The 14816-nt window shown below is 50.3% G+C and overlaps 1 protein-coding gene across 4 annotated transcripts in view; it reads right to left on the bottom strand.

The window, feature by feature from the left end:
* Positions 1-14816, bottom strand: part of SOS1 (SOS Ras/Rac guanine nucleotide exchange factor 1) — a 69916-nt gene that overhangs the window by 4237 nt on the left and 50863 nt on the right. For all 4 annotated transcript variants that reach the window (XR_010989111.1, XM_068153027.1, XM_068153028.1 and 1 more), the window contains 8 exons: positions 13034-13256; positions 11165-11284; positions 8743-8905; positions 7548-7665; positions 6288-6460; positions 4837-4953; positions 3672-3936; positions 1171-1289 (listed from right to left, as the gene is read on the bottom strand). Coding sequence is in view for 3 of the 4 variants with exons in the window: in XM_068153027.1 (XP_068009128.1) it covers positions 1171-1289; positions 3672-3936; positions 4837-4953; positions 6288-6460; positions 7548-7665; positions 8743-8905; positions 11165-11284; positions 13034-13256 (1298 nt within the window). In the remaining variant the exon portion in view is untranslated. The remainder of the gene's footprint in view (positions 1-1170; positions 1290-3671; positions 3937-4836; positions 4954-6287; positions 6461-7547; positions 7666-8742; positions 8906-11164; positions 11285-13033; positions 13257-14816) is intronic.

The following is a 14816-nucleotide window of genomic DNA, read 5'->3' as shown; positions in this document are numbered from 1 at the left end:
GTGTGTGGGGAGGGTGGTGCCAGGCTTATCTGTGCCCTTCAAGGCCTGCCTGATTTTGACTGTGCAGTCTTGGCCTGGTTAGGTCAAATGCCAGGGACTAAGGGGAGGCAGTTTCAGGCCTGGCCAGCCTGAATCCAGCCTAGCAATGGGGTGGGGAAGAAAGAGCCCTGGGGTGGATGTTGAACCCCAGATGGGGAGAAAAGGAGCACTGAGCTTGTGTTCTGGTTTGGTGGGGGTTTTGTGGGAAGTCTTTTTGGCTTCATGAGCTTCTGTGTTAAACCCAGAGCATGCATCCCTTTGTCTTTTCTCTGCTTTGCTATGCTCACCACTGTTCACTGTCAACATTGTAGCTTGTGAAAAGCTTTTCCATTTCATAGTATCAGTCAGGGTTGGAAGGGACCACGAAGATCATCTAGTTCCAACCCCACCTGCCATGGGCAGGGACACCCCACACTAGATCAGGCTGGCCAGAGCCTCATCCAGCTTGGGCTTAAACACCTCCAGGGACAGGGCCTCAACCACCTTCCTGGACAACCCATTCCGGTGCTCCCATGCTGGGTGTGAAGCGGTTTGCTTTTGCCCCCGGGGCATTGCAGCAACCTGTCCCTCTCTAAACCACCACAGGCTGGGAAGCAAAGGCTGGATCAGACCCCAAACGCCAGACAAATGCAAAAGGAAAACACAGCAATGGCTCAAGGGGGCAGGCAGACAGGATGGGTCACCAGGAATGGAAGGCAAGCACTGAGCATCACAGCATCAGGGTCAAATGCTCTACTGAGCCTTTTCAGAGGACCTAGGGGCCAACATTGCTTTCTGTCCTCACTGTTCCTCGCCTCTGTGCCCCTGCTTACAGGCTCCAAAAGGAGACTCTGGGACAGTTATCACAGAGGGAAACGTCTGCCTCAAGTCCTTACAGGCAATGCCAGCACCCAAGCACAGCAGAGCAGTGGACAAGCGACACGTCTAACCTTCAGTGTAGGTCCTGGCTGCTGATTTGCATTTGTTTGGGATGAGGACTTAGTGAGGCAGAGCTGTGAAGCCTCTTTTCCCACACAGTTCTTCGGAGACAATAGCTGCACCATCTTGAAGAGTTACTTCTGTATGACACCCTGCCCCCTGCCCCCTGGAAACAACACAAAACAAACCAGGGTGGTTTTTTTGCCTCCTTACTTTTGATGGGGAGGATTCAGCTGGGGCAGACTCTGGTCTTCTTCTTGGAGGAACTGGAGGGGGGACATGAGCTTCATCTGAATTTTTGGTAAAGTTTATGGATGACACAGAAGCAGATCCTGAAGGCAAGGAAACAAACAAACAAACCCAAAGAGAATTCTGAGTATGATGAACTTTTGTTCAACTCACTGCAGTCCCTCTACTGCTGCCAATAAAGGTGTCATGAAAGGATGAGGTAATTGGGCATAAAAAGCAGCACAAACCAGGAGGGTGTGAAGAAAGGCAGTGAAGCAATTTCCACCCAAGCTGCTTTGCTGAGCTGCAAACACTTCTGTGCTTCCTGCAGATTCTCAACCATTCCCCCAGACAAAGCCCACTCCGTGAAGTTGTTCTTCTATCACAAAAGCACTAAACCAATCATCCTCAACCTGCACTTCATGAGCTGACCCAAGAATGAAGAAGTAGCTTCTGAAGAAGTATTTCACACACCTGGCTTGGACACTGCTAAGCAACTTCACCTCCTTGTGGGAACCAGTTGAGTCCTAGAGTGGCTCAACTTGGAAAGGACCTCAGAGCTCATCTACTCCAACCCCTTGCCATGGGCAGGGACACCTCTCAACGAGCCCAGGCCTCATCCAGCCTGCCCCTGAACACATCCAGGGTAGAGGCAGCCACAGCCTCCCTGGGCAGCCTGTGCCAGAGTCTCACCACCCTGGTGTTGAAGAACTTCTCCCTCAGCTCCACACTAACCCTGCTCTGCCTCAGCTTCAAACCATTCCCCCTTGGCCTGTCTCCAGACACCCTCAGCAAAAGTCCCTCTGCAGCCTTCCTGCAGGATCCCTTCAGCTATTGCAAGGCAGCTCTGAGGTGCCCCTGGAGCCTTCTCCTCTCCAGGCTGAACACCCCCAGCTCCCTCAGCCTGTGCTCACAGCAGAGCTGCTCCAGCCCTTGGATCATCTCTGTGGCCTCCTCTGGCCTCACTCCAGCAGCTCTGTGTCCTTCTTCTGCTGGGGACAGCAGAACTGGAGGCAGGATTGGAGGTGAGGTCTGAGCAGAGCAGAGTCCAGGGGCAGAATCCCCTCTCTTGTCCTGCTGCCCACACTCCTGTGGCTGCAGCCCAGCACACAGCTGCCTGCTGGGCTGCAGGAGGGCACTGCTGGCTCCTGGGGAGCTGCTCAGCACCCAGCACCCCCAAGCCTATTTCTTTAGAGGGCTGCTCTCAACCCACTCTACACCCAGCTTGGATCTGTGCCTGGGATTGGCCTGACCCAGCTTCAGAACTCTGCACTTTGCACACAGGACTAATCTTGTCCTTGACCTGACAGAACTCATACAGGAAAGCAAGCTATGTCCACAAATCATTACTGGAAGCACACCCAAAAAGAAAGGAGCTTCCTTGTATGTTGGTGAAGGGAGAAGGAAAAAAACCCAGGTGTGAATGGATTTCAAGCAGGGAAGCACTCCATTTAAGTTCTGCAGGACAGCCACCCACGTGCCCTGCAAGCAGATCAGAATGGCAGACAGCAGAATAAGGCAGCCACCAAACATTCATTGCTGTTCCCACTGTTCACCACTGAACAGATACTCACCAAATACATTCACCACATATTTAAACATACAGCAGCAAATCCCACACATCAATCACAGGGGCTGGAGGGGACCTCCAGAGATCACCCAGCCCAACCCCCCTGCCAGAGCAGGGGCACCCAGGGCAGGGCACACAGGAACACAGCTGGGAGGGGTTGGAAAGGCTCCAGAGAAGGAGACTCCACAACCTCTCTGGGCAGCCTGCTCCAGGCCCCCAGCAGCCTCACACCAAAGAAATTTCTCCTCATGTTGAGGTGGGAAACTTCCTGTGATCAAGTGTACTCCATTGCCCCTTGTCCTGTCACTGGGCATCACTCAGCAGAGCCTGGCCCCATCCTCCTGACAGCCTCCCTGCAGTATTTGTAGGGAGGTCTCCTCTCAGCCTTTTCCTCTCCAGACTAAACAGCCCCAGGGCTCTCAGCCTCTCCTCATAAGAGAGCTGCTCCAGACCCTTAAATATCCTTGCATCCTCTGATGAACTCTCTCCAGTAGTTCTCTGTCCCTCTTGAACTGGGACACAATACTCCTGGTGTGGTCTAACTAAGGCTGAGTAGAGGGGGAGGAGAACCTCCCTCAGCCTGCTGGCCACACTCTTCTTATTGCCCCTGAGTCTGCTGTTGGCCTTCTTGGCCACCAGGGCACATTGTGCTCCCAGAGAGAGTTTCTTATCACCCACTACTCCCAAGTCCCTCTCTGTGGAGCTACTTGCCAGCAGATGGACTGCCAAGCTGCCCTGCTGCAGGGGGTTGTTCCTCCCCAGGTGCAGAACTCCCCACTTGTCCTTGCTGAACCTCACAAGGTTCACCTTCACCTAGCTGCTTCGCGTTCAGGAGGCCAGCCGGGGCCCCAGCGCCTGTCTAACAGCACACAGTCTAAGATGCACACTTCTTGGTGGAACACATATCAGCACCTACTTGCATGAAAGGGGCTGGAAGGATCTGAGTCAAAAACACTGCAGGCATCTGTGGTACTTGAAGTAGCAGAAGCAGGGGGAGGGGTGAGGGGAGTGCGGGGGGAGTTGGGTGCGGAGGCCGTGGCTTCGCTCTCGCTCTCCGGGATGCGGCTGTAGCTGATCTTCCTTGGCTCCTGCTGCAGAGGGGTGGGATGCCTCATGGTACCTGGCCTCGGGTTAGAGGGACGAACACCTGGAGACTTCAGAGGGTAGCTGTACTTTTTGGGCTGAAATCATGGGGGGAGGAAGAAAAAAACACAAACAAAAATAGTATCAGAAAAGCTCAGAAGTTAGGAAGAGCAGGGAGTAATTGTCAGGGTTGGAAGGGACCTCAAGGAGCATCCAGCTCCAACACCCCTGCCACAGGCAGGGACACCTCACACTACAGCAGGTTGCTCACATCCACAGCCAGCCTGGCCTGAAAAACCTCCAGGCATGAGGCTTCCACCACCTCCCTGGGCAACCTGTGCCAGTCTCTCACCACCCTCATGGGCAAGAACTTCTTCCTGACATCCAATCTGAATCTCCCCACTTCTAGTTTTGCTCCATTCCCCCCAATCCTATCACTCCCTGACACCTTCAAAAGTCCCTCCCCAGCTTTCTTGGAGCCCCCTGCAGATCCTGCAAGGCCACAAGAAGGTCTCCTGGGAGCCTTCTCCTCTCCAGACTGCACAACCCCAACTCTCTCAGTCTGTCTCCAGAGCAGAGCAGCTCCAGCCCTCTGCTCATCCTCGTGGCCCTTCTCTGGGCACCTTCCAGCACCTCCAGATCCTTCCTGGAAGAGAGGCTCCAGAGGTGGACACAGAGCTCCAGGTGGGGTCTGAGCAGAGTGGAGCAGAGGGGGAGAATCCCCTCCCTGGCCCTGCTGGCTGTGCTTCTCTTGCTGAAGCCCAGGCTCTGCTTGGCTCTCTGGGCTGCAAGTGCTCCCTGCTGGCTCCTCTTGAGCTTCTCATCCCCCAGCACCCCCAAGGCCTTTTCTTTAGGACTAAGATCACCTAAGCACAGTTGGTCTTGGTGATGAAGTCAGAGCTATCTGAAATGCTTTCTGTCATTTGTGAAAGCCTAAAGGAAGCAATTTATGGGGGATGGAGGGGGGGGAGTCATGCAAAAGCAGACTGAATACTAACAAATCTTGGTGGAGGCTTGACGTTGCGGGGCTCTATCTCGAGGGACTTGTTGAACAGGTAGTCGGTGAACTCCGTCTCCATGCTGTTCCCCATGGGATTCAGGTTCTCAAAAAACCTCTGAAACACAAGAAATCTTGCTTGTGTTGGTTGTCTCTACTGCACAAATCATCCCAGCCCTTCAGGGGAAGAGAGGAAATGCTGGATGCAGAAGGAATGAGAGGTTTCGAAGGTACTGAGGCCGTTCGTGGCCAGCTCTCTGCTGGCTGTTGGCTGGCAAACCAACTCTGCAAGTTGCCTGAACAGTTTCTGTGGTACAAAAATCAGGCCAGGTGTGCTCAAGCATCTCCTAAAGAAGCTGCAAGTGGTCCCCCTTCACCCTGATGCAAAGAAGAGTGCTCTCACAGTGTGTTCCTTCAAATGCTGAGGTAAACAGGTCGGATAAAATCTCACAGAGTCTCTTAAGACAACCTCTTCTGTGAGTCTCTGAAAGTAGACAGCTCAGGAGGAAAACAGGGAAAGGGAGAAAAGAGAAGGGGAAGGGGAGAAAAGAGAAGGGGAAGGGGAAAAAAGAGAAGGGGAAGGGGAAAAAGAGAAGAGGGAGGGGGAAAAAGAGAAGGGGAAGGGGAAAAAAGAGAAGGGGGAGGGGAAAAAAGAGAAGGGAGAGGGGAAAAAGAAGGGGGAGGGGAAAAAAGAGAAGGGAGAGGGGAAAAAGAAGGGGGAGGGGAAGGGGAATGGGAAGAGAAATGGAAAGGGCAAATGCAAAGGCAAGGGAAAGGGGGAAGGGAAGGGAAGAAGAGAAGGAGAAGGGGAAAGGGGAAGGGAAGAGGAAGAGAAAGGGGAGGGAGAAGGGGAAAGGAAAGGGGGAAGGGAAAGGGAAGTGCAAGGGCAAGGGGGAAGGGAAAGGGGAAGGAGAAAGGGAAGGGGAAAGGGAAAGGGAATGGGGAAAGGGAAAAAGGAAAGAAGCAGAGAGAGGATTGTGAAGACCACAGACCAAGGAGACCAAATGACAGGGTAAGGCCAAATGTGAACATCCCAGCCCAGCCAATAGGTGCCATAAGGGCAGTGCTGTCAAGTGAACCTGGAAACAAAGGCAGTGTGGCAGGGCAGGAGAAAAGCCAGCTGGGCTCACTACACAGATGAAACTGAGTGAAGGACAGGGAGAAGCTGGTAGCTCCTGCGTCTGTTTAACACTCACCAGTACAAAGCTATCTACCAACAGCCCAAGAGTCGGGGGGGAAACCAACCAAACCCCCAAAGCCCAGAGAACTGCAAGCACTGAGCTCTCTGTCCTTCCTTACAGTGAGACCCAAAAGAGATGTGAGCCTTCTGCTCATCTCTGACCCATCCCAAGTGAAGCCCTGTGAATACAGCCCAGCTTTGTGGACAAGCAGCTGACACGGTCCCCACGGCAGGGGCTCAGTGCATGGGCTGAGGAGAACAATGCCACTTACTCTGATGTCAAACTCCACTCTCAAACAGTAGGGCTGGTTCTGGTACTGCTGGATCTCTCCTGTTATCTCAGCCACCTTTCTTCTCTTACTGAAGTTTATCAGCTCTTTCCCATGGCGCTTTAAAAATTCAGGGTTGCCTTCTTCTGTCTTCAAAATGTTAGTTAAGTAAATCCCTAAACAGCACACAGAAGAGGGTCTCAAATCACAGCACACAATCATAGCACAAAACCTAGGGGGCAGTTAGGATTCACAGAATGCTTTGAGTTGGAAGGGACCTCAGAGCTCATCTACCCCAACCCCCTGCCATGGGCAGGGACACCTCTCAGCTAGACTCAGCTGCTCAGGGCCTCATCCAGCCTGGCCTTCAACAGCCCCAGGCAGGAGGCATCCACAGCCTCCCTGGGCAGCCTAAGCCAGAGTCTCACCACCCTGGTGTTGAAGAACTTCTCCCTCAGCTCCATACTAACCCTGCTGTGCCTCAGCTTCAAACCATTCCCCCTTGGCCTGTCTCCAGACACTCTCAGCAAAAGTCCCTCTGCAGCCTTCCTGCAGGATCCCTTCAGCTACTGCAAGGCAGCTCTGAGGTGCCCCTGGAGCCTTCTCCTCTCCAGGCTGAACACCCCCAGCTCCCTCAGCCTGTGCTCACAGCAGAGCTGCTCCAGCCCTTGGCTCATCTTTGTGGCCTCCTCTGGCCTCACTCCAGCAGCTCTGTGTCCTTCTTCTGCTGGGGACAGCAGAACTGGAGGCAGGATTGGAGGTGAGGTCGTAGCAGAGCAGAACCAAAGGGCAGAATCCCCTCTCTTGCCCTGCTGCCCACACTCCTCTGGCTGCAGCCCAGCACACAGCTGCCTGCTGGGCTGCAGGAGGGCACTGCTGGCTCCTGGGGAGCTGCTCAGCACCCAACCCCCCAAGCCTCTCTATTTTGTCATTTCCTTTCTTCTTTTTTCCCTTCCACACACATGCAATTAATATTTTGGCCCTCAACACTCAAACCAAACCTGTCCTGTTACAAGTGACTTCTAACTCTTCTTCATCATACTCTGTTCATTGCCCTGCCTCAATGCATCCCAGATGTTTCTCCCTGACACAGCACACAGAAACATTCAGGTTGGAAAAGACCCTCAGGAGCACCCAGAACCCTATTCTACAAGGCTCACCCCTAAACTATAGCCCCAGGCAGCACATCCAAACTACCTTTGAACACTTCCAGGCTTGGGACTCGACTCCACCACCTCCCCAGGCAGCCCAAAAGGGACTTACCAAAAAAAGGCACACAAGGAGGATTAATGGACCTGAGTTTTGCCAAGTACTTCTTGTAATGATCCTCACTCAGCTCATAAGCTTCTTCTAAGATCTTCTTCTGGCGACTCGGGATTTGCTAGAAAGAGAAGGAAGAGGTTGTTTGGAAAGGCAGGGGGAAGGCACAGCCCAGTGACAACACTGAGGGCAGTGGGCTCCCACTGGTACTGAAATCAGTCACCACAAAGACAGCACCCCCACCACTGCAAGCTCTTGCTAAGTAAGGATTGGTTCCATGCTGCTGCCACTGAGCAACTAACCCTCTCTGTTATACTCTGGTTTTTCCTTCTCAGGGTGGGTGGGAGGGGGAAGTTTTAACTTCCTTTAACAGGGCTGACAGACAAGATAGGCTTTGAGTTGGAGCCAGTGTGCACTGCATCACACTAAGAATCATTGAATTGCTAGGGTTGGAAGGGACCTCAAGGATCAGCCAGTTCCAACCCCCCTGCCATGGGCAGGGACACCTCACACTACAGCAGATTGCTCACAGCCACAGCCAGCCTGGCCTGAAAAACCTCCAGCCAGGAGGGTTCCACAGCCTCCCTGGGCAGCCTCTTCCAGTGTCTCACCACCCTCATGGTGAAAAACGTCTTCCTAACATCCAATCTCAATCTACCCATGCCTATTTTTTTTTTCATTCCCCCCAGTCCTGTCACTCCCTGACACCCTCAGAAGTTCCTCCCCAGCTTTCCTGGAGCCCCCTTCAGATCCTGCAAGGCCACAAGAAGGTCTCCTGGGAGCTTTCTCAAGTTCTGAACTGGGGGTTCAGATTGAACAACCCCAACTCTCTCAATCTTTCCTCTTCAAAGAGCAGCTCCAGCCCTCTGCTCACCCTCCTGGCCCTTCTCTGGACACCTTCCAGCACCTCCAGATCCTTCCTGGAAGAACTGGACACAGTGCTCCAGGTGGGGTCTCAGCAGAGTGGAACAGAGGGGGAGAATCCCCTCCCTGGCCCTGCTGGCCACACTTCTCTTGCTGCAGCCCAGGCTCTGCTTGGCTCTCTGGGCTGCAAGTGCTCCCTGCTGGCTCCTCTTGAGCTTCTCATCCCCCAGCACCCCCAAGGCCTTTTCTTCAGGGCTGCTCTCCAGGCACTCCTCACCCAGCCTGTATCAGTGCTTGGGATTCCACACCAAGAATGGAAAACATTTCACTGTACCTCAAATGTGTGATCCAACCTATACACTGCTGCAGAGTTCATAGCACTGACAATCTCCAGGACACCATTAAAGTTGTTTAGCTCTTGGAAAACCTGCAGGATCTCGATTATCCGGCTCACTACAATGACTCTCTCCTCTAGGTTCTCTGTTTCTACAATGCATCTGAACACACAAGAACATTGGGGATTGCATTAAAGCCTTGGTGAGATGGCCCAAAAAGCATCAACACACACACACACACACAGTTCAAGTTGTTTTCAAAAGAGACAAATGAGCCACAAAAATCCAACTGAAACTCCACAAGGGTTTGGTAGAAGGAAAGAAAGCAAAACAAAAGCAAAGCAAAACAAAAGCAAAGCAAAACAAAAGCAAAGCAAAACAAAAGAAAAGTAAGCCAAAGCAAAGCAAAACAAAGTAAAACAAAAATAAAACAAAAGCAAAGCAAAGCAAAAGAAAGCAAAGCAAAACAAAAGAAAGCAAAAAAAGCAAAGCAAAACAAAGTAAAACAAAGGTAAAGCAAAGCAAAACAAAGTAAAAGTAAAACAAAGCAAAGCAAAGCAAAGCAAAGCAAAGTAAAACAAAGCGAAGCAAAGAAAAACAAAGCAAAGAAAAACAAAGCAAAGCAAAACAAAGCAAAGCAAAACAAAGCAAAGCAAAGAAAAACAAAGCAAAGCAAAACAAAACAAAGCAAAACAAAGCAAAGCAAAGCAAAACAAAGCAAAGCAAAGTAAAACAAAGCAAAGCAAAGCAAAGCAAAGCAAAACAAAACAAAGCAAAGCAAAGAAAAACAAAGCAAAGAAAAACAAAGCAAAGCAAAACAAAGCAAAGCAAAACAAAGCAAAGCAAAGAAAAACAAAGCAAAGCAAAACAAAACAAAGCAAAACAAAGCAAAGCAAAGCAAAACAAAGCAAAGCAAAGTAAAACAAAGCAAAGCAAAGCAAAGCAAAGCAAAACAAAACAAAGCAAAGCAAAACAAAGCAAAGCAAAGCAAAGCAAAGCAAAGTAAAACAAAGCGAAGCAAAGAAAAACAAAGCAAAGCAAAACAAAACAAAGCAAAGCAAAGAAAAACAAAGCAAAGAAAAACAAAGCAAAGCAAAACAAAGCAAAGCAAAACAAAGCAAAGCAAAGAAAAACAAAGCAAAGCAAAACAAAACAAAGCAAAGCAAAACAAAGCAAAGCAAAGCAAAACAAAGCAAAGCAAAGTAAAACAAAGCAAAGCAAAGCAAAACAAAGCAAAGCAAAGCAAAGCAAAACAAAGCAAAGCAAAGCAAAACAAAGCAAAGCAAAGTAAAACAAAGAAAAACAAAGCAAAGCAAAACAAAGCAAAGCAAAGCAAAACAAAGCAAAGCAAAGTAAAACAAAGAAAAACAAAGCAAAGCAAAACAAAGCAAAGCAAAGCAAAACAAAACAAAGCAAAGTAAAACAAAGAAAAACAAAGCAAAGCAAAACAAAGCAAAGCAAAGCAAAACAAAGCAAAGCAAAGCAAAGCAAAACAAAACAAAGCAAAGTAAAACAAAGCAAAGCAAAGAAAAACAAAGCAAAGCAAAACAAAGCAAAGCAAAGTAAAACAAAGCAAAGCAAAGCAAAACAAAGAAAAACAAAGCAAAGCAAAACAAAAGAAAGCAAAACAAAACAAAGCAAAGTAAAACAAAGCAAAGCAAAACAAAAGAAAGCAAAACAAAGCAAAGCAAAACAAAACAAAGTAAAACAAAGCAAAGCAAAACAAAGCAAAGCAAAACAAAACACAGCAAAACAAAGCAAAACAAAACAAAGCAAAGCAAAACAAAAGAAAGCAAAGCAAAGTCAAACAAAGCAAAAGCAAAACAAAGCAAAGCAAAAGGAAGCAAAACAAAGCAAAACAAAGTAAAGAAAAGCAAAGCAAAACAAAAGAAAGCAAAGCAAAGCAAAAGAAAGCAAAAGAAAGCAAAAGAAAAGAAAGCAAAAGAAAGCAAAGCAAAGCAAAAGAAAGCAAAGCAAAGGACAACAAAGCAAAAGAAAGCAAAGCAAAACAAAGCAAAAAAAGCAAAGCAAAGGAAAACAAAGCAGAGTCAAACAAAACAAAACAAAGCAAAGTCAAAGTAAAACAAAGCAAAGCAAAACAAAGTCAAACAAAGCAAAACAAAAGAAAAGTAAAAAAAGTAAAACAAAGCAAAGCAAACCAGAAGTAAACCAAAAGAAAGCAAACCAAACCAGTGCAAACTAAACCAAAGTAAACAGACCAACCAACCAAACCAAACCCAAACCAAACCCAAACCAAAACCACAAAGCAACCCAAAACATTCAGAAATTAAGTTGAGCACCGCAGTGGTTTGGTGAAAACTGCACAACGTCAAACTGGAATCCTCCCACAAGAGAGTTGTTGTGTTTCCCCTCCCCCCCCCCCAGGACTCCAAAATGGGTAGGTTGAGGAAAGGCACTTACTTTTCAAACCAGAGAGTGAGGTTGGTTGTATGCCTGATCATTTTAAGCAGGTTGGGGGAGTTAATTTCTTTGTCTTCCTTCGTCCACACGCTTCCAACCAGCTCAGAGGGCTGCACAGCTCTAGGAAAGCAGATGCATGGAGCAGACAAATGCAATTAAAAGCAGGAAAGAAGGGAGTATTTTCCACACACTTATTTACTGCCTGTGAATTTGGAATGAATGTTATGAGGAAGACTGAGAGGGGATCTGATCAATGTCTATCACTAGCTGAGGGCTGGGGGTCAGGAAGGCAGGGACAGGCTCTGCTCAGTTGCACCCTGGGATAGGACAAGGGGCAATGGATGGAAGCTGCAGCACAGGAGGCTCCACCTCAACATGAGGAGGAACTTCTTCCCTGTGAGAGTCCCAGAGGCCTGGAGCAGGCTGCCCAGAGAGGTTGTGGAGTCTCCTTCTCTGGAGCCTTTCCAGCCCTGTCTGGCTGTGTTCCTGTGCGATTCTATGGTGCTGCTTTGGCAGGGGGCCATGGACTGGATGATTACTGGAGGTCCCTTCCAACCCCTAACATCCTGTGAAATAAATCCTTAAGGTATCACTTCTCTTTGACAGTGTGAGGCTGCACACATAACTGTGTCTACACTTGACTATTAAGCACCTCTGTTCTGCTCAATGAAGAATGAAGCCTACAACTCATTCACCACAACAAAAATGTGAGCTTCCAACACCTGAACAACCTCTAACAGACACCTGAGGAGATCTGACAGGCTCCCTGATTTGCCTCACAAACTGGCATCCAAAGAAAGGGCTGGAGCACCTCTCCTGTGAAGAGAGGCTGAAAGAATTGGGGCTGTTCTGCCTGGAGAAGAGGAGGCTCCAGGGAGACCATTTCAGTGTCTGGAGGGGAGCTACAGGAAGGCTGGGGAGGGACTGTTTAGAAGGGTCTGTGGGGATAGTCTGCTATGCTGGCAGATGAATATGAAGTTAATGAACTCTTCTAAGCTCACAGTCATGCCTACACAGGCCTGCAAGGGGCAAGAAAAGTGTACACTCTGCTACTGCTATCACCAGAGCGCTCCTCCTCCCTCATCTCCACGAGAAAGAGAAGCCCTGAACTCAGCTAACACATGCATGAAAGAAGAGCTGAAGGGTTCCTATGAACATGTTGTTCTTCTGCACACTGCATCTATTCAGAAGGGCCTGTGGGGACAGGCTGAGGGGCAATGGTTTGAAAGTGGAGCAGGGCAGCTGGAGGTTGGCCCTCAGGAGGAAGTTGTGGCCAAGGAGAGTGGTGAGACACTGGCCCAGGCTGCCCAGGGCTGGGCTTGAGGCCACATGCCTGGAGCCATTGAAGCTGAGCCTGGCTGTGTCCCTGTGCAGCCTGCTCTAGCTGGAGGTGTCCCTGCTGAGTGCAGGGGGTTGCACAGGATGCCCTTGGAGGCTCCCTCCCAACCCAGTGCCATCTGTGGCTCAGTAAAAAACCTGTCTTAACTAATGCTCCTGCTTCTCAAAGGGTGACCTACTTGGAAGATATCAACAGCCACCTGCAGCACTGAACAGGATGGCTCAGTCTCACACCTTCTCCACACTAACCTGAGGAGGATCAAACTATTAAACCCTGGGCTCTACAACAGCTTGTCTAATAAACCAGCAGTTAACACACATCAGTGGTAAAGCCCTTTGCCATGCTCTGGGGCTTCACAGCAGGGGCCTGCAGAAACCATTTCATGCTGGAGAATGTTTTGGGTTGGGTTTGGTTTGGCTAGGTTTGGTTTGGGTTTGGGTTTGGCTAGGTTTGGGTTTGGCCAGGTTTGGTTTGGGTTTGGTTTGGCTTGGCTTGGTTGTTTATTGCTCTTCTCAGTGGAGGAAAGTTACCTGTAGAAATCTGACTCAAGCAAAGTGAGCTGCCGAGCAATCTCTATGGGATGCAAGGTGAGCAAGTCAAAGGTCTCAGTGTGTCCTGGCTTGCTGATGTGCCACTCAATGGCTGGGGGAGGGCTCTCAAAGGTGATGTTGTGGCTGGGCCCAATGGCTTGTGCTTGCTTCTTCCGGTTGATGATCTTGGTGATGGACTCGACCCATTTCTTCATGGCTTTGCCTGACAGGCAGACAAAAATCACTCTTCAGTTACTCTTAAGATGATAGAATCGTAGAATTGTCAGGGACCTCAAGGATCAGCCAGTTCCAAGCCCCCTGCCATGGGCAGGGACACCTCACACTACAGCAGGTTGCTCACAGCCACAGCCAGCCTGGCCTCAAAAACCTCCAGGCAGGAGGCTTCCACCACCTCCCTGGGCAACCTGTGCCAGTCTCTCACCACCCTCATGGGCAAGAACTTCTTCCTAACATCCAATCTCAGTCTCCCCACTTCTAGTTTTGCTCCATTCCCCCCAGTCCTATCACTCCCTGACACCCTCAAAAGTCCCTCCCCAGCTTGCTTGGAGCCCCCTGCAGATGCTGGAAGGCCACAAGAAGGTCTCCTCAGAGCCTTCTCTTCTCCAGACTGCACAACCCCAACTCTCTCAGTCTGTCTCCAGAGCAGAGCAGCTCCAGCCCTCTGCTCACCCTCGTGGCCCTTCTCTGGACCCCTTCCAGCACCTCCAGATCCTTCCTGGAAGAGAGGCTCCAGAGCTGGACACAGAGCTCCAGGTGAGGTCTCAGCAGAGTGGAGCAGAGGGGGAGAATCCCCTCCCTGGCCCTGCTGGCCACACTTCTCTTGCTGCAGCCCAGGCTCTGCTTGGCTCTCTGGGCTGCAAGTGCTCCCTGCTGGCTCCTCTTGAGCTTCTCATCCCCCAGCACCCCCAAGGCCTTTTCTTCAGGGCTGCTCTTAAGCCAGTCCCTGCCCAGCCTGTATCAGTTCCTGGGATTGCTCTGACCCAGCGGCAGGACCTTGCCCTTGGCCTGGTTGAGCCTCATGAGGTTGGCTTGGGCCCAGCTCTGCAGCCTGCCAAGGTCCCTCTGGAGGGATCCCTTCCCTCCAGCCTGTCAGCAGCACCACACAGCTTGGTGTCATCAGCAAACCTGCTGAGGGTGCACTCAGTTGCACAGAGGATTTTCCCAAAGAGGTCAAGGTAATTTGGCAAACTCAGGGATTTAAACCCTAAGCCTCCTAAATGAAAGCAATCACATACTCCACAGAAGGGCAGAAGTGGAGCTGTACCACGAGGCTTAAAGTTTCTGAACATACAAAGAAGAAGTCTTCAGCAGCAACCTCATGGATTTCAATATGGCCAAGGGCATTGCTGAACTTCTGGCAGCCCACCTTGGTCCTACACCTGAGGCTGAGAGAGTTGGAGCTGTTCAGCCTAAAGAGAAGGCTCCAGGGAGACCTTAGAGCAGCCTCCCATTACCTGAAGGGGCTCCAGGAGATGGGTGAGACTTCTTACAAGGGCTGGGAGTGATAGGACAAGGGAAAGGGCTTTGAGCTGGAAGAAAGGAGACTGAGACTGGAGATGAGGAAGAAATTCTTGCCAGTGAGGGTGGGGAGACTCTGGAACAGGTTGCCCAGGGAGGCTGTGGCTGCTTCCTCCCTGGAGGTGTTGAAGGCCAGGCTGGATGAGGCCTTGAGCCAGCTGGGCTGGTGGGAGGTGTCCCTGGCCATGGCAGGGGGTTGGAACTGGCTAATCTTTACCATTCTATGACTCTCTGAATGACACCA

This window comes from Melanerpes formicivorus, unplaced genomic scaffold (genome assembly GCF_026170545.1).
Source record: "Melanerpes formicivorus ecotype bairdi unplaced genomic scaffold, bMelFor1.0.p_v2 SCAF_25, whole genome shotgun sequence".
NCBI classification, from domain to species: domain Eukaryota; kingdom Metazoa; phylum Chordata; class Aves; order Piciformes; family Picidae; genus Melanerpes; species Melanerpes formicivorus.
Note: the sequence above shows the minus strand (reverse complement) of the source record. Positions and strands in the feature narration are given on the sequence as shown.